Raw genomic sequence first — 24070 nt, 5'->3', positions numbered from 1 at the left:
GCCGTGACCTTCACTGGAACAAAACGCACTTCGCAGGCCCGACGCCGCTGCAGCCCCGCTGAAGTCCGTGACTCCGTGGAGGTCGCTGCACCACGTCGTGACCGACGCCACTCGAAGTGCGCAGATTCAATGTTTCGCACAGACGCTGCTATCCTCCACTTCGCGCATCGACTTGTTTTCACTCTTCACCAAAGGTACTGTACTTGGGGGTCTATGCGACTCCATGTCCGGCACCGCTGGTGTCGGCTGTTTGGGAACGACTCCGTCACGACGCTGTGTTAACACCTCATCAAAGCATTTTGTGTTTCTAAGCGGTATTTTTGAGTTTAATCTTTAAAAATTCATAACTTGGCTTGTGTATGCCGGATTTTTGTTGTTTTGGTCTTGTTTTGTTTAGATAAATATTTCCTATTTTTCTAAGCTGGTGTTGTGTCATTTTGTAGTGTTTTCATTAAGTTACTCTGCGTGTTGGTACAAATACTTTACACCTAGCACTCTGAAGTTAAGCCTACTTCTCTGCCAAGCTACCAAGGGGATAAGCAGGGGTTAGCTGAGGGTGATTCTCTTTTACCCCGACTAGAGTGTGGGTCCTTGCTTGAACAGGGGGTAACCTGATTGTCAACCAAAGACCCCATTTCCAACAAATCGCCAGTAAAGTTTAGATTCTCCAAAATTTCTGATCGCTGCCCCATTTAGCCTCCGCTATTGTCTTTTCTGCCTTTCTCATTCTCCTCTCAAACTTCTGTTGCTGTTGCTGTCTGGCTACTAATTCCCAGATTGCTAATACCTCGAACTGTACTGGTCTCGGAGGGGGTTTCAAATCATATAGCACCCTCCTCAACTTCTCTAAACTTCTCAAATTAAATGTTCTGTAGGCAGGAAACGCTAAACTCCCGTCTTTCTCTGTCACTTTGCACCATTGTTTCAGCCAAAGACATGGCCCAGCACCCTTTTGTTCAATCAAAATGTGAGCTGGCATATTGCGGTGCGATATCTCTTATACTTGTTGTAATGTACGTATCGTCCCTTAGGGCACTCTTTCAAGCTTTGAAAAAATTTATTTCTGCGACCTTTATGTTGTTCTAAATCAAATCAGGAGGTGACTTTTAATCCCATAATCCTTTTCACCAACCTTCTCAACCAGTTGCGCTTCACGGTTGTCCACCAATCCTTGCGCAACCCTTCTCCCTAACCAACCTATCCCTGCACGGCTCCACTGACATCACACTCACACGTACTGCGGCTGACAAAGTCTTGTGGCTTGTCCTCCTAAACTCAGATTCACACAAAACGAATGCAAAATTATTGCGAACATTAAACAAAATCAAAACCCAATTTGTCAGTTTACAACAGGTAGGGTAACACAATCAATTCAGAAAACGTACGTGTTTTTCACTGACGGCTTTCGCTCTAGCAGCTTCTCCTTCTTCTTCAGTTTCCTTGATTTGCAAACAAAATTCGACCAGTACATTTTATTATCAGCTGATCAGTGGGTGTGTCCTGGTACACATAGGACTCACCAGATCTCAGTCGAAAAGTTATTTCACTCACTTTGACTCACACTCTGACTTGTCGACCACGCCTCATCGACCTATTAAACCAGACAAGTTACAACAAAAACCAAGTGTCTCATACACTTTTCAATATACTATGAAGTCTTAGACCTCACAAGGCCGATATACAAACAACCACGTGGACAATTTTTTAGCACAAAGCGCCACACATGTGAGGATAACGACTTCCCTACTCTCAACATTTGGAGTATGCACACTCCTTCTAAAACTTCATTTGAAGTACGCAAACTCCCTAAACCCTCACCGACATCACAATTTACCTGCGATCTGCATAAGCTGTGCAAGCGCAAAACCTATTCCATTCACACTGTCACTAGAACACCAGGAACATCCTCAAACAATCATTGGCAAGCTCCAAGGTTCTGGGAAAGTCATTCTAAGTACTTACGGACACATTTTCTCTTCACTATGTATCATTGGATCTGAAAAATTCTAACTTTCTGCGATTTTTACCTTTTAGGGGCCACCCATGTACGGGGCCTCTATGATGGGCTCTAAAGGAGACTAACCACCATACTCTGCTACCATCTCTGTTAACACGCCTGACCTTATTTGGTTACTGATCATTAGTTTATAAGGGGACGCGTTGGAGGTTCGATCGACCTTTTGACTGCGCTTAGAGTAGTTCTCACAGTGAGACTACGTACCAGTACAAATCAATAGCATAAATAATCATAGGAGTCAGCAATTTCCACACACCATGAACTCTTGGCCATGAATAATCACACCTTATGTAAAATTTAAATGTTTATTTCCCTATATTAACAATGCTAATATCACGTAACTTAGTCTCAAAATCAAATGATAAGCATACAGGAGCAATACTGGCTGCCCAAATCTTCTAAAGAATCGTAATTTAATCAAGGCTTGGACTACTACACATTCTAAGGTTACAGTACAAATCAATAGCAAGAATAACTGCGCAAGAGAAATGGCATACATTTAGATTCAACAAAGAAAAGACATCTACTGTTATTACAGGTAGCAAGCACCATCAGTGAGTATCCTAACTACCTTCAGATTAGAATAACATGTTTGGGCTTCATGCAAAACAATTTAGTCAACACAAATTTGGAAAAACATCTAACTATGGCCCTATCAAAATTAGCGATTGGTACCTACAGATAAAAACAAATAGACATAACAATCAGTAACATCGTGTTATACCTTGCCTCAGTATGGTTCAGCAAGCCGTGACAGTCTTCGTCACTTGGACATCTGTTTGGTCAGCAAAGCATCGGAATTTAGCATTAAAGTTCAGGAAAGCAAAGTCTCTTCATGCAGTTCGGAAAAATAATTTCTAAACGCTCAAGAAGGTTAAAGAGAACATAGCTGAATGGCCTCTCTGGGCGGTTTGGAAGAATGGGGCTAATGGCTGCTCTCCTCTCGGTGCAGTCTGACTACGTTAGATTCCCTAAAACTACTTCCCAAGTTGCTATTGGTCAAAGAATCGTACGTTTATGTTTAGTCCAATGAAAGTAGAACCCCTAATCTTAAGAATTTACTAGACCACTCTTAACATGTCGATGATTGGCTCTTCTTCTCCCGTTCCCGTTGTTGGGCTCGTCAGGTAACAAATTTGTATCAGCTTATACTCCAGTCAGCGCATCCATTGTCTGCTTCTGGGAATGTTGCCTTTACACACACAATTTCATACAATGTATCCCTAGCTAGTACAATGTATTCTAGCAATCAGTTCTCATGGGAAAAATTCTAGTTACTAACATTCGGTTCATGAAATGGAAAATCGCAATTAATTCTCTTAAGCAGCCAATTCACAGTTTGCCTAAGAAATGCAGCTTGACATGAGACCGTGCAACTAGGCCCAAGACTTCACTAAATTAAGGCCTATCATCAATAAAGCAAATACATGATACATAACCCTTAACATGATATACTACTACATCAATCCAAACATGAACTCAACATTTTACATTAATAAGCTATTAATAAGTACACTTCATGATTGTTGGTGGTCACTCAAATAGCCACAATTTCAAATGTGTGTATTATTATTCTACCTGAAATGTATTTTCAATGCAGATTCAACACTTAGAATATATGAATAGTCAGTAGTAAATATTTCAGCGTTAAAAAGGTCGAACTCTAGTCAGTAGTAAAATATTGTGTTAATGAACCTTAATAGTTGTTTTCAGCACTTCATCCTTGAGGTTCCTCAACTCTTAGCCCCTAATTATGCCTAAAGAGGAACTCCACATGAAAATTCTGGGCAGTCAAAATTATTGTTACTGCCCAGAGGTCTGTCATGGAATACCTACTAGTATGATACCGTTGCCACGGAATGTGTAATTACTGCGCGTACACAGATTTACCAGGCAGAATTACACACAGTATTCCTAGTTCCATGTGGAATAATGCACACATTTACTTCCTGCTCTGGCCAGATTGTATATGTGTATGAGATGCCTGAATTGTAGCATTGGAAGGAAGAGGGTTGCAAACGTAGTGGAGGAAATGGAAGTCGAGTCATGACAGAGAGGGTATAGCAAGCTCCAACTTTGCCAGAGAAAAAAGATGACAGGGACTGGGGGCAAGGCTTGACTGCTGGTGCACCCAGAGCCTCATGTGATTTTATCAGCTGGATTTTCCAGCTGTTAAAATCGGGCCCACTGTTGCTGTGGAGTATGGGGCAATTAAAAACCGAGGGCATCTAGAGAGCCAGGGCAATGTCCAGCAAACAAAGAGGAGGGTTGAGAAGGGAGTCCCTAGTTTTGCTAGCTCCTTATAGATTTGGTAACAACCATGCCCATACCCTTGTAAATCAAAGATCAATGTCTGTGTAGGAGGTTAACAAGACTCTAGATTTGGAACATTCCTTTGCTTCAATACCCGACCCTCAAAGTGTCTCCAATAATAACAGTATTTTTCCCAGTGAGTTAGAGGTAGTGCTGTTTTATTCTGTATCCCAATCAATTCCATTGATGATTAAACCGAGATCATCTCTGCTTTCTGCTTGGAGCGCCATTGTAGTTTCATAAATCAGGTTGAATAACAGGAATCGGAGCACCCAGTTTAAGAACGGTGTCAGCGATCTATGAATTCTCTTAATCAAAAATGTGTGTGAGACGCCTGTGTTTCAGAGTTTTCAAGATCTACTTCTCTAGGAAATAATCAAATGATGATCCCTTCGCCCACTCAGGGAACCTAAATGTTTGGATTATTACAGTGTGATCTTCACTCTGAATTCTGGAACCTCACCTCAAACATCTTGGAATAATGGGCTCAGGATATCTGTATTACATCCACATGCCATAGGATGTAGAGCTGTGAGAACCAGCCTTTCAATTGCAGCTCTTGCTAAAGTAACATGTTAGCTTTGAAGAGAGTAGTGAGGACAGACTGAAAACAAAAGCAGCCTTGGCAAATAAGTTGAACCCTTTCTCACTTCACACTTTCTTTCATTATGTTTTCATGCAGCCATCCATTCTCTCTCTTTTGCTCTCTCTCTCCTGAAGCCACCGCTGTGCCTCCTGCATTTCACCTCAGTGAGTTGAAGAAAGGTAGAGAGGCAGAGCAGTAGCCCTGGGCCTTCAAAAACTAGTCTCCAGCCCCTGGGGCAATGTCCAATAACATAAATTGCCAGTCCAGTCCTGTAGAGAAATGTCTTTCTTATGCTATTGAATCTTTAGAAATCAGTGTTTTTTTTTTTTTTTTTTAAATGTATTTATTCGGTCTAAAATTAGACCATTAAAATGCATAAAAACCACCATACATAAAAAATGAAACGGAAATCATGACCATAAAAAAAAAAAAAAATACTATTAATACACTCCTTATCTAACAGGAAAAATGTTAAATGATACTCCTAAGTTGGTGCCTCCTTGCTTAATGGATACCATTTACCAAGACAAAAAAAAAAAAGACAAAAAAAGAAAACGAATTGTATACTAAATCTTTTCTGGTATTGCCTATAAAAACTTCAGAATGCCATATATTTTGGACCTCTCTTCAACCAATAGACTAGGGTCTAAAATGATCCTGCTATGAATGGTCCAAGCTGCTGACAAATATTTAGAGACTGAGCTTACTACCAAGGTGGAAGAATCGTATTTGCATAGTCTGTAAGCACTGACTCGATCATGCAATAGCAAAACCTTGCACAGAGGGATAATCCACTTTCCTCTAGGACACTTATACAAGGGACAGAAAAATAGAACGTGCTCAGGTGTTTCCTTACATGAGTGGCAATTAATACATTTATCGGACATGGAGCTGTTGCTCAACCAACGGGCCGTGAAACTATTAACTGCTAATATTCTGTATCTGAGCTGAAGGAATAAGGCTCGGGTACGTGCTGGTATAGGGAGATCCAGGAAGTTCTCGGGCCGGGGTTCGTGTTTAACCAGCAGAAACTCTGCTGTCAACCGACCTGGCCCGTTACACTGAAGAGACTCATCGTGAACTTTTCCCCAATATCTCTCTTTGGCCAACAATCTGGTGTTAGCAGGAATCATCTCAGGATTCTCCCAATAGTGGGGGAAGCCCAGCTTAACCCAAGCTGATTTCATCTCCCTCAACCAACGAGCTTTTTCCCATCCCTGATAAGGTGTTATGAGATCTTTGATTGCTGCCCTGAAGGGCTCAAGTTCTTCCGTTTTCCACAATCAAACACAATATAAGAGTGGTCTTAAACTCGCTGTATCTTTAATACTATTTATACCCAGATCTAATCTGAGAGGGATCATCGGCGTGCCCTTCCCAAGCCTAGATATGTGTCTGAGAAAATTATTTTCTTTAATTTGAGGGGTATCCAATTGTTTGTAAGAACCCCAAGGTTCCGCTCCGTACAGGGCAGCAGCACGGATTTGGACTTTATAAATTTCGGAAATGGGAATCAGAGGGGGGTTTGCTACGGCTTTAGCCTTTCGTTCTAGCGCTCCACCTCTTTGGCTAATAATAAGTGCCCCTTTTCTAATGGCTGCATCCCAACTGCCCCTATCCGATATTCTAATGCCCAGATAATCATACTCCGTTACCCTCTCCAAAAGGACTGAGTCCATCACTACAGGGAGTGCAGAATTATTAGGCAAATGAGTATTTTGACCACATCATCCTCTTTATGCATGTTGTCTTACTCCAAGCTGTATAGGCTCGAAAGCCTACTACCAATTAAGCATATTAGGTGATGTGCATCTCTGTAATGAGAAGGGGTGTGGTCTAATGACATCAACACCCTATATCAGGTGTGCATAATTATTAGGCAACTTCCTTTCCTTTGGCAAAATGGGTCAAAAGAAGGACTTGACAGGCTCAGAAAAGTCAAAAATAGTGAGATATCTTGCAGAGGGATGCAGCACTATTAAAATTGCAAAGCTTCTGAAGAGTGATCATCGAACAATCAAGCGTTTCATTCAAAATAGTCAACAGGGTCGCAAGAAGCGTGTGGAAAAACCAAGGCGCAAAATAACTGCCCATGAACTGAGAAAAGTCAAGCGTGCAGCTGCCACGATGCCACTTGCCACCAGTTTGGCCATATTTCAGAGCTGCAACATCACTGGAGTGCCCAAAAGCACAAGGTGTGCAATATTCAGAGACATGGCCAAGGTAAGAAAGGCTGAAAGACGACCACCACTGAACAAGACACACAAGCTGAAACGTCAAGACTGGGCCAAGAAATATCTCAAGACTGGTTTTTCTAAGGTTTTATGGACTGATGAAATGAGAGTGAGTCTTGATGGGCCAGATGGATGAGCCCTTGGCTGGATTGGTAAAGGGCAGAGAGCTCCAGTCCGACTCAGACGCCAGCAAGGTGGAGGTGGAGTACTGGTTTGGGCTGGTATCATCAAAGATGAGCTTGTGGGGCCTTTTCGGGTTGAGGATGGAGTCAAGCTCAACTCCCAGTCCTACTGCCAGTTCCTGGAAGACACCTTCTTCAAGCAGTGGTACAGGAAGAAGTCTGCATCCTTCAAGAAAAACATGATTTTCATGCAGGACAATGCTCCATCACACGCGTCCAAGTACTCCACAGCGTGGCTGGCAAGAAAGGGTATAAAAGAAGGAAATCTAATGACATGGCCTCCTTGTTCACCTGATCTGAACCCCATTGAGAACCTGTGGTCCATCATCAAATGTGAGATTTACAAGGAGGGAAAACAGTACACCTCTCTGAACAGTGTCTGGGAGGCTGTGGTTGCTGCTGCACGCAATGTTGATGGTGAACAGATCAAAACACTGACAGAATCCATGGATGGCAGGCTTTTGAGTGTCCTTGCAAAGAAAGGTGGCTATATTGGTCACTGATTTGTTTTTGTTTTGTTTTTGAATGTCAGAAATGTATATTTGTGAATGTTGAGATGTTATATTGGTTTCACTGCTAATAATAAATAATTGAAATGGGTATATATTTTTTTTTGTTAAGTTGCCTAATAATTATGCACAGTGATAGTCACCTGCACACACAGATATCCCCCTAACATAGCTAAAACTAAAAACAAACTAAAAACTACTTCCAAAAATATTCAGCTTTGATATTAATGAGTTTTTTGGGTTCATTGAGAACATGGTTGTTGTTCAATAATAAAATTAATCCTCAAAAATACAACTTGCCTAATAATTCTGCACTCCCTGTATATTTGCTTTTATTTTCTTATTCGGGGCGCTATATATCATAAGTTTTGTTTTCTTAACATTGACATTGACATTCTTAACAATCCAGCCCATAGTCTCTACAAAATACACAAAATTGATTGACCAGATTTTGAATTCCCATAGATGTTTTGGCCAACAAAATGGTGTCATCCGCGTAAAGCAAGCATGGCACTTTCTTCCCTGCCAACTTAGGCGAGTCGTTGGTACAATTTGCTAGATAATTAATGCAATTGTTTATATATAGGAGGAAAAGGGTAGGGGCTAGAACACAACCTTGTCTGACTCCTTTCTCAATGGCAACTGGATCTGGTTAGATCGCCCTCCTTACCACTCCTGATTTGTGCATAGGTGTTCTCATGCAGTCGAACCATAAGTTTCAGAAGACCTTTGGGGATGCCCATACTGTCTAATGTCAACCATAACAGGTTCCTGGGGACCAAATCAAATACGGCTCTGAGGTCAATAAAAACCACATACAAGTTTCCCCCTCCTACTTCCACGGTCTTCCATTTGATTGCTAGGAATCTTAGGACTTGGTCTATGGTACTAACTGCAGGTCTAAACCCTGCTTGCAAATTAAAGATGGCTTTGGTTTCTAAAATCCATTCTTCAAGATGGAACAGGACTTGCTTTGCAATTTTATTTTTTAAAGTTGGCCAGTAAGGATATTGGACGATAATTAGCAGGGTCAGAGGGACTGCCTTTTTTAAAAATAGGAACTATCTCCGCTCCCTTCCAGGAGCTCGGGACAGGCGCTTCTGCAGCAACTGCATTAGAAACCAAGTTCAGGTATGGGGCCCATATGTCCGGTCTTGTCTTATAAAGGTCGCCAGGGATTTTATCAAGGACTGGGGCCTTTCCCCAATTCAGTGAAACAATCGCAGCCTTGGTTTCTGCCAGGGTAAATTTGATTGAGGGGGCCTTAACGGACATAATATCATTCAATTCCCTAGAAGTAGCTTCTGTAGGCCCTGAATATAATCGGCCAAAATGATCAGCCCACTCTACAGCAAGAATTGAAGCACCAGGCAGAAGACTGGATTCCCCACTCGCTTCGGCAACCAGTTTCCAGAACCTCGAAGTATCATTAACTTTTGCAGACTCCAGAAGGGTAGCCCATCTTGACTCATCCCATCTCCTGAGGGCCCTGCTAAGTTCCTGTTTATAGTCTTTCCTTGATTGCCGTATATATGCTCTGTCTGGCCCCCTCTCAGAGCTCTCAATAGTTTATGCTGTGCTTCCCTGCATGCAGCGCTAAACCACCTTGCGTTGCACTTTTTTTTTGATTTACTAACAATCTCTTTGGTGAAGAAGTGTTTTAAAGAGTTAAATAATTCTGTATGGGCTACTATAAGCCCTTCACCATCCTCTAAAAGCAGGGACATACGCTCCATTTGGTCAGCCAATAAGCTATATAAAGATGTAATAGAACCTAAGTCAGTGTTCACAGATTCCCATTTGACATTACATCTGTTATTTGTCAGTACAAGCTGTTGGTCGTAAGTCTTAGGACTAGGGGCTTCAAGTAAAGGTAGCAGACCCCTAACCGATAGAATCAGTGGCTCATGATCACTTTCCTCATGTTCTATAATCTTCATATCAGTCATTTGACCCCACAACTGAATGTCAAGCAAAATGTAATCTATCTGACTCTCCTGGGCTCCACGCCTGAAGGTAGAATGGAGATTAACATCCGAGCTGGAGCGACCTTTACAGGCCAGAAGACCATGTGCCAGTGTGAAATCCACGACTTGGTATGTTAATCTGTTCATTCTCGGTCTTTTGCTCGACACCAATTGTGGGATACCCCAATATGCGTCCTCTTCTTTGTATAGTTCCTGAGCCAGCGAGTAGCGCTCGAAGGTAACATTAAAATCCCCTGCAATAAGAATTAAGTAGGTGGAGGTTTTACAGGAAAGAAAACTATCCAAAATAGTCAAGGCGTCTGACTCATATTTACTACCCGGGCTCCTGTTATAGATGTTAATTATTAGAAGCGGTTTCTCCTTAAGGGTTGGTATTATTACACCCATCAGATTGGGACAACCCATATCTACTACTTCAACCCGACACTTGAGGGAGCAGCTAAGCCATATGAGCAGTCCGCCTGAAGGTCTCCTGGAGGTCGCCTTGCATGCAGAGACCCAATAGCTTTTAAACCCAGTTCTATATTTGGGCTCCAGTGCCCACGTTTCTTGAAAGAGGCATATCTTATGTTCATCTATAAATTTACCCCATTCAGGGATGCCCATTTTATTCTCCAGCCCTGCAATGTTCCAACTAAGAACTGTATCTAACACATCTGCTCTACCTTGGAGAGTTTTAGCCGGGGCCTGCCCTCTAGAAAGTGGAGTACCGCAAGGAGGCTTAGTACCCCTTGCAGTCGAAGCTAGACTAGTCTCGGTTAGACATTCCGCTGCTTTATCACCCAAAGGGTTGCTCATCCCAATTAGATCGAAGCCTGGCATGGTCGGTTCAAGTACCCGGGCAGATGGGATATCCCACAATTATTGGGACCTATTAATTCCGGAGCTGGGTTGCTCACATGAGCCTCGCCCTCCTCACTAGCTCCCCAAGTAATGATCTCCCCACTCTGACTGCCAAGAAAAGGAGGCTGGCTGTTTTCCGTCCTACAAAATTCTATCTGGGCAGGTGGAAGGATTAGTATGGAGCCTCTGATGTCTGCAATAAGAGTCTGATCAACCTCAGGGCTGCCTGTTCCTAATCCTTGTGTTCCAATAGTTCTAGATACAAGATAATTCTTGTCCAAATATCTAGTTCCTAGAAACTTAGGTGGGCCATGCGCGGGGCTAACTTTTAGTCAATCAACTTCAGAAAGAGAGGGTGAAAGGGAGCTACATCCTAACTGGGGGGCAAGCTGCGTCTGAGAGCTAGTAGAGCCTCCAAGTGGCATTGATGCCCCCTTAATAGCTGGTATAGCTAGTTGAGGATAAAAAGCTTGGAGTCTGCACAGAGATACTTCTCCCCCTAGAGGATTAGATTTACACACATTTGAAGAGAGCTGCTGGACAAGGGCGGGTGAATCAAAATTGATAACAACACAATCCCCCGTGCTAGACTTCTTAAGTGGACCCACCTAATCCACCCTCCTCACCATTAATATTGAGGGTACCATATGAAATGCAAATCTGGCGTTGATATGTAACCAATGTATAACCTTGTTTTTCAGTTCAATAAATGATTCAGAGGTATTGGTTTTAAGTTTAGGAACACTCGTAATGACAAGAACGTATGGGCAGGATTCCGGCAGAAGATGTAAAGTTCTCAACTTAATTCCTCCATCCATATGCACCAGGTCTGTTTGTAGGTAGTTCTGATCAGGAGTAGCTTCATAAGTTTTCTTTCTCATATCATTGGAAGAAACTGTTCCTCCATTCCCCCTCGAAAAGGAGGCGGATACCTTAGAACACTTGTCCTTTGAAGCAGTGGCCAGCCTGCCAGTTGAAACCCTCTCTGGTTGATACAGAGGATCAGGGCAATTCATTGAAAGCCTATGGTCCATACCCAGTGGTAAAAGGAGACTACTGGCGCTGTTGCCCAGTGGGCTCGGAGGAAGAGTTTGGCAGGGAAGTTGCGAATCCGCTAAGGGGGGAGTAACCATCTGCTGGGACTTGATAAGGCCTCCCAGTTTCTCCTCAATGGCTTGTAGGCGAGTTACTATAGGGTGTAGCCTCTCAGAAAGTTCTTCTTTTATATGTTCTATTATATAATCAATTACTGAACGATCATCAATACATGCTTGAGCTGGTATATGGTCCTTATTCCAAGTTGGTGTGCCATGACTGGGGGAGCTCAAAATGCGGGCCCGTTTGTTCCTTAGATTTACCTCACCTCGTTTTCTTTGACCTTTTGTATTGCACTCTGGATTGGGTGCGGGCCTGCCTTAGATCGGCTGTACCAGTTCTGGTAGCTGAATAGCCTCATCCTGAATCACCACAATAGGCTCCTGGGTAGTTGAAGGTGGGGTAGCCGGTGTGGGCTGTGAATCGTGTGAGTGAAGGGATTGTATTAAAATTTTCGGTGGGGATAAGGATAGGCGATTAGCTGCCATCAATGGAGGGGCAGTTAGACGGCGCTCAACTATTTCAATTTCCTTTTCTAAGGCTCTAATCGCTTTTTGAAGAAATCCATCTAAGGTCTTGTTATTACCGGCCTTTTCCAAGGGTGCCCCCCCCTTCCGTCTGCCCATCTTATCTCTTCTAGTTTTCCTTTGACCAGCAGACGTGTTTTAGGCTCCTTGGTCAGCCTCTTACTGTACGCACTTGCCTCCTCTATTCCCACCCTATTTCCACCCCACTGGGGCCTTACTGAGAGGACTGAAATAATGCAGCTCACCTGCAGCAGTTTGTAATCCTCATGTCTGCGGTGGGTTCAACCGCTAGTCGCCAACCCCAAATACTGAGAAGAAAATAATGTGGCCCATCCCAGCCTCCTCAGGGCGCTGACGGGCGCAGGACGGGCCCGTCCTTGGCCCGGGCACGTCCCGCGAAACGGGTGCGCAAAAGTTTTAAAAGGGGCCTTTGTCCCACCCCTGCAGCTCCAGCAGCGCGTCCCGCGAGAGAAGAGGGAGCGCAAAAGTTTTTAAAGGGGCCTTTGTCCCACCCCTGCAGCTCCAGCAGCGCGTCCCGCGAGGGAAGCGGGCGCGTGAAAGTTTTTAAAGGGGCCTTTGTACTGCCCCTGCAGCTCCAGCAGCGCGTCCCGTGAGGGAAGCGGGCGCGCAAAAGTTTTTAAAGGGGCCTTTGTCCCGCCCCTGCAGCTCCAGCAGTGCGCCCCGCAGTGGGGTAAAAAGGTAGCATATGAAGGCAAATATGACAGAGCTGGAGATGCAATCAAATTTAGCACAAGTGCACTGTGATGTGAATGCCGAATTGAATAAAGCATTTCCTGTAATTTAGTGAGTCCACAGAATTGCCTACTTGCCCCACTCAAATGTTCCTGAAACATATCAAGGTGAGGTAAAAAAAAATGGCATTCTTCTTCTAAGTAGAACAGCTTTAACTTAAGATACAGAGGTCCTCATGTACAAGGCCTTTGCGCCATCGTTTTTATTGATGCAACAGTGGTGCAAGCAGTGCTTTTACACTGTTCCACATTTTGAAACAGATGCATTGGGCCCAATGTGTCAGTTTGAAAAGCCTTGCATCACATTATACCTGCAGCATGTATAATGTGTGCAAGGTAGGCGTTCTCTTGAGAAAAGCCACGCAGTGCTGACGAAGTGAAATTTGCAACAGTTCACTGCGTCGTTCTGCAGCGTCACTCCATTGGAATTTTAACACATGCCCAGAGCAAGAATTAAACTGACGCAGGGCTTTTCTCTATGGCAGCCTTCCTCTCATTGCTGGAGTGGGGTCATTTTTAGTCCAGCAATGTGCGAGTTTAGCACCACAGATGTGTCAGAATTTCTGACCTTTCTATGAAAACACGCGCCATGGATCTCTGTATTGTGAATACAGCGCATCCATGGCGTGGTTAGGGTGTCGTAGAGCAGCGCAAAAAATCTGACTCATTGGAGCCAATGCATCATATTTTTGTAAATGAGGCCAAAGTTTGCCTTATCAAGAAGCACTGTTGAAGGCTGTGTATAAAATATTTACAGTGGAGGAATAATAGGTTGTTGTATCATTAACACTTAAAGTAAACTTCTAAACCTTTAGTACCTTGCATACAATTATAGTACGTATAGACATGTTTAGGACTGGAGCTCAGGAATGCAAATTGTATGATTATGTATATGAATTTATTTGTTTCATTTATGTTCACATGACATTAGCAAATGGTTTTCAAAGAGGAATTGATGTGATACATTTGTATATCATGATAATGAAAACGTTTAATTTGAGTTCAATGCAGTGTATTATGTAGCGTGCTTGTTTATGGTCTAGAATAAATGCATTTTTTCATGACTTGATATGAAAGAGCCATGACCAGAGTTTAGTCTTAAGTAACGCAATGGGACATAGAGTATGAGGATTGACCCATCGTTGAGCGTTTGTGACTTGCTCTGGGCATGATAAGCTGGAGAGATCCTAGAAATGCCCTTTATGGGTAAGGAGGGCACAGTGTTTTCTTGCAAAGGTCTCTTCTACCCAGGTTACAACCTACCTTCACCTTTGTGTTATTTCAGAGACATTCCAGTCTTGGCTAGGTGCCGCTGGTAATTCACTTCCTGTGAGGAAGTGGATTAATAATAGTTGAGGTGGGTGATAGTCCACCACAAATATTAATGGCAGTATTCTTGTCAGGTCCAGTAAAAGTATCAGTAATTTAAACCTAAGCTTAAACCCTTGTAGCTATGGCACAGAGCAGATAAGCTTAAGAATATTTGTAAACCATGTAAAAGTACCAAAAGCAACTAAAAAGTTAAAAACACTATAAAATAAAAATCTCATTCCAATTTATAAAAATAAACAATATTTTAGTAAAACAAATGACTCAAAAATGACCGAAATTCAATAAAGGGTTGTGGAGATATGATTTTTTTTTAAGTCAGTTAAATTATAGCGCCTAAAAGCACAAAATGCAAACTATGGGCAACTGATCGCTTTTGACAAGGTCAAAGTCAAAAGGAATGGCGCACTGGTTGGATACAAGACCTAGGTTCGTCCCAGTCAAAGAGTTACCTCTGGACTTAGAACTGTTTTTGTAGAAATAGTGGCCATTGAAAGGATGTTGGCGAGACAACCTGCAAGCTGGATCAGAGTTGAGGTTCAGCAGTGGCAGGCTGCTGAAGAGTAGGGCCAAAAGGAGGCATTTTCTTACATTCAAGAGATGCCATAGTCCTCTATTTCTCACCCTATTTCCCCCAGTTCCAGGTCTCGGAATTGAGCAAATTGCAAAATCCTCCTACCGAAACCTCAGCTGCTTATCTTCAGGCAGATGTAAAGTAATTTTCCCAATACACACCTTTCTATAGTGTACAATACCTGATAATGCCAATTCTAGCAATAATCTGTCCCTTTTGGTAGTTTGCTGTGGGCTGCCTACGGCTTTTCATGTCCACAGGGCATTGGTGCACCCAGTGTCAATTGTGCTGTGCTGTGTTAAACTTCCAACATATATAGCAACTGAATGGAGATCACACCTACATACACACACTCACATACACACACCACATGCTCATATGCAAATGTGTTCTCTCGCTTCATCTATGCTCAAAATCTCTTGCTCTCAATTTTTCTTTTTTCTTTCTCAAACCTATATACGCTAGTCCTCAGAGATATCTGGACATATGATGAAATAATCAAAGTCCTTCATTCAATCCTCAAAGACATCAATGGCTAGAATATGGACAAAATAGGAAGAAATACATAGGAAACAGCGCTCACAGAAAATCCCCACATTTTTAGACAAAAGACATTGTAGGCACGGTGCTCATGGCAGGAGGAACCTCCCACCTCCTCCAGTGTTTCCTAGGAAACTAATAACAGTAAGAACAAATTGTCATGGCACTCGTGTATTGATACTCAGTGTTTAGGTAAATGCTTCCTGGTCCAAATTACATATCTGGTACCAAAGTATTTTGATAAATTTCGCTGATGCACAGGAACTCCTGAGTAAGTATAACTCAATTTATTCTTTCAGAAGAGCAGATCATTGTAGAAAACAGAAATGTTAATTGAATCAGAATTTCATGAATCATCAAAAGCCAAACGCCAACACGTGTTTCGTCCAATAAGATAATAATCTTAAAGACTTCCTCAGGGCTTACTCGAATGTCAACATAACTGGAAAGATCAATCCTTGTATTGTAGTGAGTATCTCGTTATATCCATATTAAATGTCAAAAGGTATGAAGAGGTGATGTGCAGGTATTTCACATAGAAAATTCGTTAGATGCAGGCCGTGTTCAAATCATTGCACGGAGCTGCCGAGTATCAACCGGTATATTTGTAATGCCCTGCAGTGCTTAATTTGTGCTTGTTGTTTCCGGTGCTGAGCACAGGACTTATTTTTGAGGGCCGGGGCTTATTCTTCAGCCTCAAGCATTTGCTGCGAGCAAAAGACACATAAGGAAAAGACGGAGGAAGGGAAAAACAAAAAAGCATCACAAAGGTAGAAAGTAGAAAGCTGCAAGAGTAAGCTGAAGGGGCAGGGAGTTGCTTTATATGGATTGAAGAGGCCCGAGGTGGCTTCAAGATTGCGCCGCCCCAGTATTCCATGTTCACACATTTAATTGCAGCAGCTGCGTGTTTAAGAGGAGGGCTTTGGGCACCAACACCTCTTTATTTACAAATTAAGTGCTGGCTAGAAGTAACAGGTCAAAGCTTTTATAGCAATCGTTGAACTCTACATAGCCATTTTATAGTAGATGTGTCTGTTCTTTACACCACTGTTAATTTCTAATGCTGTGAAGCCCTTTGTTCCAACTCTTCATATCCGTTGATAGACCCGTCTAATTATCTTTGTTCATGCAATGATCCCACAATGAGTTGCTGAACCCTCGACTCAAACTTCACTGATGCCACATCAGCGCAAAAGTTATTCCATTTAAAATATTCTAAAACATGTATTTCATCACTGGTCACATTCTAATCCCTGTTCCCTTTCCCAAACAGAAGACGATTCTATAGGAGCCTCCTGCAAGGCCACAGAGAATCAAGCAGAGGACCTGTCTACAGACATGAAGAGGATTCACATACCACTGCAGGATTCAACACAGGAAAGAAGGTCCGCTGACTGATGAGGTGAGAAGTTTGCTCGGCCTGGCTCTTGGGTGCCACATTTTGAATGGCTGGCAACCCAAATAGTGCAGATTGTTTCAGTCTGCTGGGCAGACATTATGCAACTGAGGGTACAAATCATTGTATTTCTGAAAATTGCCTACGCCTTATTTCAAAGATCACGACCCATCCTTCTTTGAAACTATACTACTGTAACCTAACAGTCCTTATTCTACTCTAGCCTATCTATTCATCCCATCAGTCATTTGCATGAACTTAAATATCGACCACTAATGATCATACCCAATTGTTTTTAATGTATTCTACTACAAATAAACGGGAGTAAGTGGATTGGAATGCTCTCCTTAAGCGCTAATAAGTAGCAATAACCAATGACGAATGGTTCAACATTTAACCTTGCGTAGCGTGCTGCCCACCATAAAGCAATTCAGTGCCTTCTACAGAGGTGGTACGTGTATATAAACGCAATTAAAATACAGTGTAAAAAATATAATAACAGTACCTTTAGCCCAATACCTACATTTCCTAGGTCTTGTTTTGCAATGATGGCTAGATAGTTGCCGATAAGCACGCACCAAAGTCCTGCTTGTTTTCAGCCAGTGTGATAGTCTTCTTTTTGTTTCCCCTAGGTCTGACGTCATTCGGTCTGCTGCAGTTGCCCTTGAGAGTGGAGCATTTTGGCACAGCTTACATCGCAGTGAAGAAGATTCTCAGTAGTCCTTCTCTGAAAATTATTTTTTTAAAGGAAGAAAAAACAACCAACAAAAGCCAGCCGTCAACGCACCCAGGCGTGGTTGTGATATTTTGCTAGCACAAAGAAATCACTGCCTGTAAACACAATGCGCCCTGGGTTTTTCCTTCCCCATGTCCTTCGATCATACTCCCCGGCATGTGTGCTATACTCAGAGAGACAGATCTGCGACTGAGATTAATGCCCACCTCGGGTCCGCAAAGTCTGACTGCAGCTTGGAGAATTTAGCCTTAATTGACGTAATGAGGAACATCTGCAAATATCTTGTACAATGAATTTAGAAGATGTGGCTTGGAAAACTGCTATGTGAATCCCATTTCCTAGTTGGCTATTACCAAAATTGACCTTGCTGACCATTACATCCAATTTACTTCTACAAGAAGACTTAGTAAAGAGAGGAACATATCTGAATATGTTATACAGTGAAGTTAAAGAATATCTTTCTATATTTACAGTATGAACTGTTTGTTCATCGACTGGACGTATGGCTTTAAATTGGTGTGCCATATATAACAACGTAGCTCAATTCAAGTTAGTTTTTCCTCTCTTTTCCAAAAGGCATTTAAGCTATAATCCTCCCTTATTCTTCCAGTGTGAGGATATGGATTGCATACAATGCAGTGTCTTGGGGCACATATGTTAATTATGCAAGATTAGTCAGACATTTTAGTGTGTCGGAAGGTGTAACATCTTATCTTTAATCAGTTTTAATTCTAGACACATTAAATGATGATATATAATGAAGTGAGGCTATGAAAACTTCAGACCTTGGTTAGAAAGGTAACATGGGTCCATGTCTATCATGGCTATCACAATATTAGATGCCTTGTTATAATGTAATGGCAATTGGTTTCAAACACAGGACTTCACACACACTAACATGGCTTGGCCTTGACTTCAAAGGACATGAAGAGTCACAGAGAATTTGGGTTGAATTCTGTGGAAGCAGCTTAAGTAAGAATTAGCATGCCTGTGTTTTGTATTATTCGAAGTGTGTTTTAACTTTGCAGGTACCATTAGTTTGTTGTGATTGCTTTAACTACCAACCACATAAATTCTACACTAAAGAATGAAGCAATCCCTGATACGACCTCTTTCTCTAAATATGTATTTGGAATTTCCATGCCCATACAGCCTACGTGCCTCAGCTTATTGCAATCATCTATTTTAAAACCATAATCAATCAACAAACATATGCCATCAAATTATGCCATACGTACACAGCTGAAATGTACACTCGGCAAAATTCCACCGGCTGATTAGCGCCTGCAGTTCTGGGAGCAAGGATGGTCACCTTTTATTTTCTGTGGCCCACAGAGTGCAGATTAAATGCTGCCTAACATAACTGCTATCAGGTCCTCAGCTGTCGTAGCCGGTAATTTTAGGAGGCAGGGGTTTCGGATGGGACTGACAGACACACATGCACACTCACACTCATTCATTCACAGACGCGGGGATACACACACATCCATTCACAACACTCATTATCAAATATTCAAACGTACACACATGCACCAAACATTCATTAAAAAAAAACACACACACTTACCTTCAGCTCTGCCTCGGAGGTTCCAGGTGTTTGAGATTGCAGCCTAAGGTCTTCCAATAAGGGAAGGCAGCAGTCCCAATTCATCACAGAGTGGAATGGGTTCAGTGAGACTGATGACTCCACCCCACTCTGTGACGAGGTGTCACTGATTGACATCCAGCCTTGGGTGCCTCAGGGCTAAAAACTGAAGCGCCCAGGTCTGAAGCAATCGGTGATGCTCCTTCTCATCATGAGGGGGAGGGCCTCGAGGCACCTTTGCTGGGCTGTAGAGGTCACGCCCACAGGGCTGTGACAACCCAGCAAAGTTCAGCTCAGGCATCCAGGAGCCTGCGCAAATACCGCATATCCAGCCCCTGGCTGCCTGACCTGAAATTGAAGAGTGTCTGTCAGGCTGACCTTTGCTCAGCCTGACAGACAATCTTCTTGAGGGGCAAAAAGTGTGGGGGGGGGGCACATCCCCAAAGGATGATTCCTCAGTATCATTTTAGCACTCAGGATAGAGTTACCCGCTCCAAAATTTGCAATGAATTGATTGTATATGAAGACAGTGTGGGAATGAGTAAAAAATCTGCAATAATCTCAAAGAGTTATTTGAAATGAATGTTAAGGGAAGATTTACTAATGTTTGCATGTGAGTTCATGCTGTACAGTGCATTTCACACTGCACTTGCGGGCCTTTATCATGTAGAGTACGTAGATGCTTTGCATTGGATTGGGCTATGCGGTTGCCCATGCAAAATATTTGTAATTAGACCTCTTTGTTGACATGTTTTTCGGTATTTTGTTTCTGTATATGATTTCTGGAGTAAAGGATTGCAGCTTCTTTTCACGTATCCCTGCTTCTCTTCAAGGCACATCTTAATAATTTAATGAAATTACATAAAATGAAAACTCCTCAATAAACCGTGTCAAAGAAAATCAGCGACTGATTGAATAGAAGAAAAGTGCTGTGAAAAAAATCTGAATTTGTGGGAACCCTAAATGCATCTGATCTTTGGTCAGAAACATTCGTAGCCTTTGGGCATTGCTCTTGAAGTTTTCGCTCTTCGAGTTCTCGGGCACGAGGGCAAAACTCTGTTGAGAAAGGCATGTAGAGGGTCGGGCCCAGTCTCTTCTAAGTCCTTAAAGACCCATACAAATTGGCATGAACCGAATGAAAAACAGTGCAGACCATGGAAGGATAGACAAGGTGTGCTTGAAATGGGAGCTATGTCTCACCTTTTGAGGCATTCAGTTCTGTATGGCACAAAACCCACCCGAGTTTCTTTAGCTCCCATGACACATAACGCAATCACTGATAGGTATGATTGTTCCCTGTGTACATGGTCCTGGGCACCAGTATTCTTAACAGTTTGTACATCTGACAATTCACCAACAGATTAGTCCAGTTGGCAAAGGAGCAGGGTGGTCTCATAAAGAACTGCACAGTTCACCGAATGCCTCACCCAATGCCAAAATACGTTTCGAGAATGCAGTATATTCTTTTTGTGCTTTAGGAGTGGAATTGTGAAATGTTGTGTTTTTGAATGCTGTGCCCTTCTGGTGTCATAATTATCATATCACATTATTGTTGTTTTTATACTCTAGAAACAACTTAAGCAAATGGAAGAAGTGCAACTAGGGTTAACCTTTTTGTTTGCGTTTATCTTCAATGGAAAGCTTGTTCATACTAGGGCTGGACTTGCCCTATTTCCCTTCACATTCACCTCTGCCACCTACGCTTCCCATCCGAGTAGTGGTAGTAGCTGTAGAGAATTCTACCACAGTGTTATTTTCTCCTAATAGAGAACCCAATCATTTAAATGCAGGTCTCGCGCCCGGGTGATGACGTAACCGTAGCCGTGTAAACATCCAAGCACTGTTTTCAACTCTGTCACATAACAGAAACTGTCACGGTCTTCTAGTGAGTTTCACGCGGGATCCTTTTAACCACTGTATAAAATTAACGATGTGAGGTTACCCATCACTTTATGGGCATCTACAAAAAACAATTTGTGAACCAAGTTAAAGATGTCCTATTTTCCAATTATATAAAAAATGATATGCAGTAGTATAAGTCACCTTCAGTTTCATTGTTCCTTCCAAACGGCCCTTCACACTCATTCAACCAGGACACACTTCCGGCTTGAATATGTGCACCTAAAAGACACCATGCTTGGTAGCATAGCTCTTGCGTGTAATAAGCTCTTCACTTACAGAAGTGCTTGAAAATGCAAGCACCGACCAGGGTGACTTACCTTTTCCTCGGTGCAGTTACAACGCTATGGTCTCCACTAGTGAGCTCTGTTAGTGAGTTAGGTTTAATTACCGTTCTTGTGTCAACGAGCCTCTGCTATCACAGGTGTATCTGCCTATATTTATTTATCATCATTTAAGTCTTTTACTGGTGGAGCCAGGCTTGAAACCATTTGAGGCACCATATAATTTAGAAATATCTGTCTTTACCTGCAGCCCACCAAGGAAATACCACGGGGCTAGGTGGAAAAATATAGTTCTGAGTAAACAACCATCTTTAAATAGTCATGACAGCGCCTTTAAAAGTCTTCACAGTGCAACCTTTGTGCTAAAGTTTCTAAGTTGATGTGTCAAATGACTATATTTATTTTCTTGGAAATGGGTTAAATTCCTTGCCCCCACAACACGATAGGTTTTTTATTGAATCGTCCCGGGAAGATGATAATGTTCATGGACTTCACTTTGTGAGGTCAAAGGAGAGATGTGTTATCAAATTGCTAACTGTGGAAGGTCATGTTGAGAAAAAATATATGACGTGGCATTTGCATTGACTATTAGTGCCAAACTTTAGAACATTATTTTTCTCTGATCTCTTCTATAGAAAAGAATGTTGCATCATGCGTAAAGCATATAGACACTGCATTTATTTGCACTTTGTATTAGAATATTAATTCAACAGCTAAAGTTAGTAAAACTGGGGTAGCGGTTTGTATTGCTTTCTCTTGCTGTACTGCCACCATATTCCGTACCATGTCTTGCTTTCTAGTGGATTCTGCTCTAGGTCTATGCATGTAGATTTCTGACACCCGTGATAAATACTGCCGGAGACTGAATGTTTTAAATACAAAGTGACCCTGCACTAAGTAAGATGTCCCTGCAACCCTGTGGGATGCCTTATTTTTTCCCCTGAGAAAGTCTACAATTTTGACAACACAGTCCTTGTACTGACTGACCGAGAAGAAGGGCACGGGTCAAGGGTACTGGTGGGTAGACTGCGTCTACCCATGTTTTTCACAGGATGGACGCCGTCTATGCTGCTAAGAGGATGAACCTCACAGAAATATGGTAAACTTGTCCCGGGACACATTCAGCAGCGCCTGCACGTTGTCTGCTTTCACTAGGAGCAGCAACGTTCAGGCGGCGATTAGGTTTATCAGTTTCCAGCTGGGCTCATAACAATGGCCGAAGTTAAGGGGCCACCAGCCCTCCTTTTGTTGAAGTATCACACCTGGGAGCTATCCGGAGCCTCACACCTAAATGCAATGGGGAAACACAGGCACATAGCTTATCACTTCCACGTAGTTAAGAGAGACTCGCTTTAGACTTTGTTCAGTCCCTGTATGTAAGACATATGCATGCACTGTAAGAATGTCAGATGTGTTGGTCTGACCTACTATTTACATAAATACCAATTTAAATACCACTATTTTGTTTGATTTCTTTTATAGCACTACTCCTCCAAATGCAGGGTGTCAAAGCACTTTACATCACACATACACATTATAGATCCATAATAAATTAGATGTGTGTAAATCAATGTAAGGATGTGTTAATACAGAAGTGAGGATTAGAAGATGTAGGAGCCACATGCCATTCATAACTCACTATGCTATATTAGAAGGATTACAGGTATGAACTGCAAGTAACAAAAGTATCTATGCGTTAAAGGCAGTAACACACTTACCCATTTACATAAAATAAAAAGATGTCATCTGCGTGCTGGATAATGTGTTTTGCAGGAGACATATTAACCCTTTCTCCCACTTTGATTCAAAACGGGGACTAGACAAAACACAGATCTCTACGACAAATTTGTTAGTGAACCTCTGTAGTTTTCTTACCATAATTATTATTCCCTGAGATTCACTGGGCACACAAATATCTTCTGCAGGTGTCCTAACCCATTTAGATACTTTATAATGCAGACTTTGCAACAAGTTAAGCATAACAGTCTTATTGCCACATGTCTCCTTGTTGCCAATTTCTTTTTGGCAGGGGTTGAAGAAATGAATGTATAAGCTGAGGCCCAGATTTTGCGTCCGAGTTGCACCACATTTTTTTACATACTGATGCAAGATCTTATTTGTTAAATATTTTAGTGTGCTCAAATATATTCACAATAGACCTGCTAAACTTATGTGTGAGGTCTAAAGGTCCTTTGATCTTATGTCACTTCTTGTGATATAACTTCTTGTGATGTCATGGGCTGTGATGCCACTTCCTTTGATGTCATGGGAGATGTCACATGCCATGATGTCACCTGTCACATGCTATGATGTCACTTGCATACTGCCTACCTTGGTTAGTTCCCCCACTTCTTTTATTTTGGACCTGTGCACTGCCGAGAAGTATTTATTTTAATGTTGTAACCCATTCATCTATTAAAATGACCACTCACATTGTTTATCGACTCTTTTTCAATTTCTCCAACTATTGTCAGTCTAATTGTTTTAAAATGTTTGAACTTTGAGTGTTTTTCATTTGGATACGTCTAGCAAAGTACATTGTCATATTCTCAATGTAGAGGAATATTAATGTGGACTTTTACGCAAGTGCTCATGCAATCTCTCTATGATGTAAAAGAATATTTTATCTCTGGAACAAGGTATATTCTGACTAGTCATCCACTAAGGAATAATGTGGAAAA

The 24070-nt window shown here is 42.1% G+C and overlaps 1 protein-coding gene across 2 annotated transcripts in view; it reads left to right on the top strand.

Moving 5' to 3' along the window:
* The window catches only part of PPP1R1A (protein phosphatase 1 regulatory inhibitor subunit 1A), a 756923-nt gene extending 733096 nt beyond the window's left edge, over positions 1-23827 (top strand). For both annotated transcript variants that reach the window (XM_069231033.1, XM_069231032.1), the window contains 2 exons: positions 16763-16891; positions 17518-23827. In XM_069231033.1, the coding sequence (XP_069087134.1) occupies positions 16763-16887 (125 nt within the window). In that variant the 3' untranslated portion in view covers positions 16888-16891; positions 17518-23827. The remainder of the gene's footprint in view (positions 1-16762; positions 16892-17517) is intronic.
* The last annotated feature ends 243 nt before the right edge of the window (positions 23828-24070 follow it).

Source organism: Pleurodeles waltl, chromosome 4_2 (genome assembly GCF_031143425.1).
Source record: "Pleurodeles waltl isolate 20211129_DDA chromosome 4_2, aPleWal1.hap1.20221129, whole genome shotgun sequence".
In the NCBI taxonomy this organism is placed as follows: Eukaryota; Metazoa; Chordata; class Amphibia; order Caudata; family Salamandridae; genus Pleurodeles; species Pleurodeles waltl.
The sequence above is the reverse complement of the archived record's forward strand: the minus strand, read 5'-3'. Positions and strand labels throughout refer to the sequence as shown.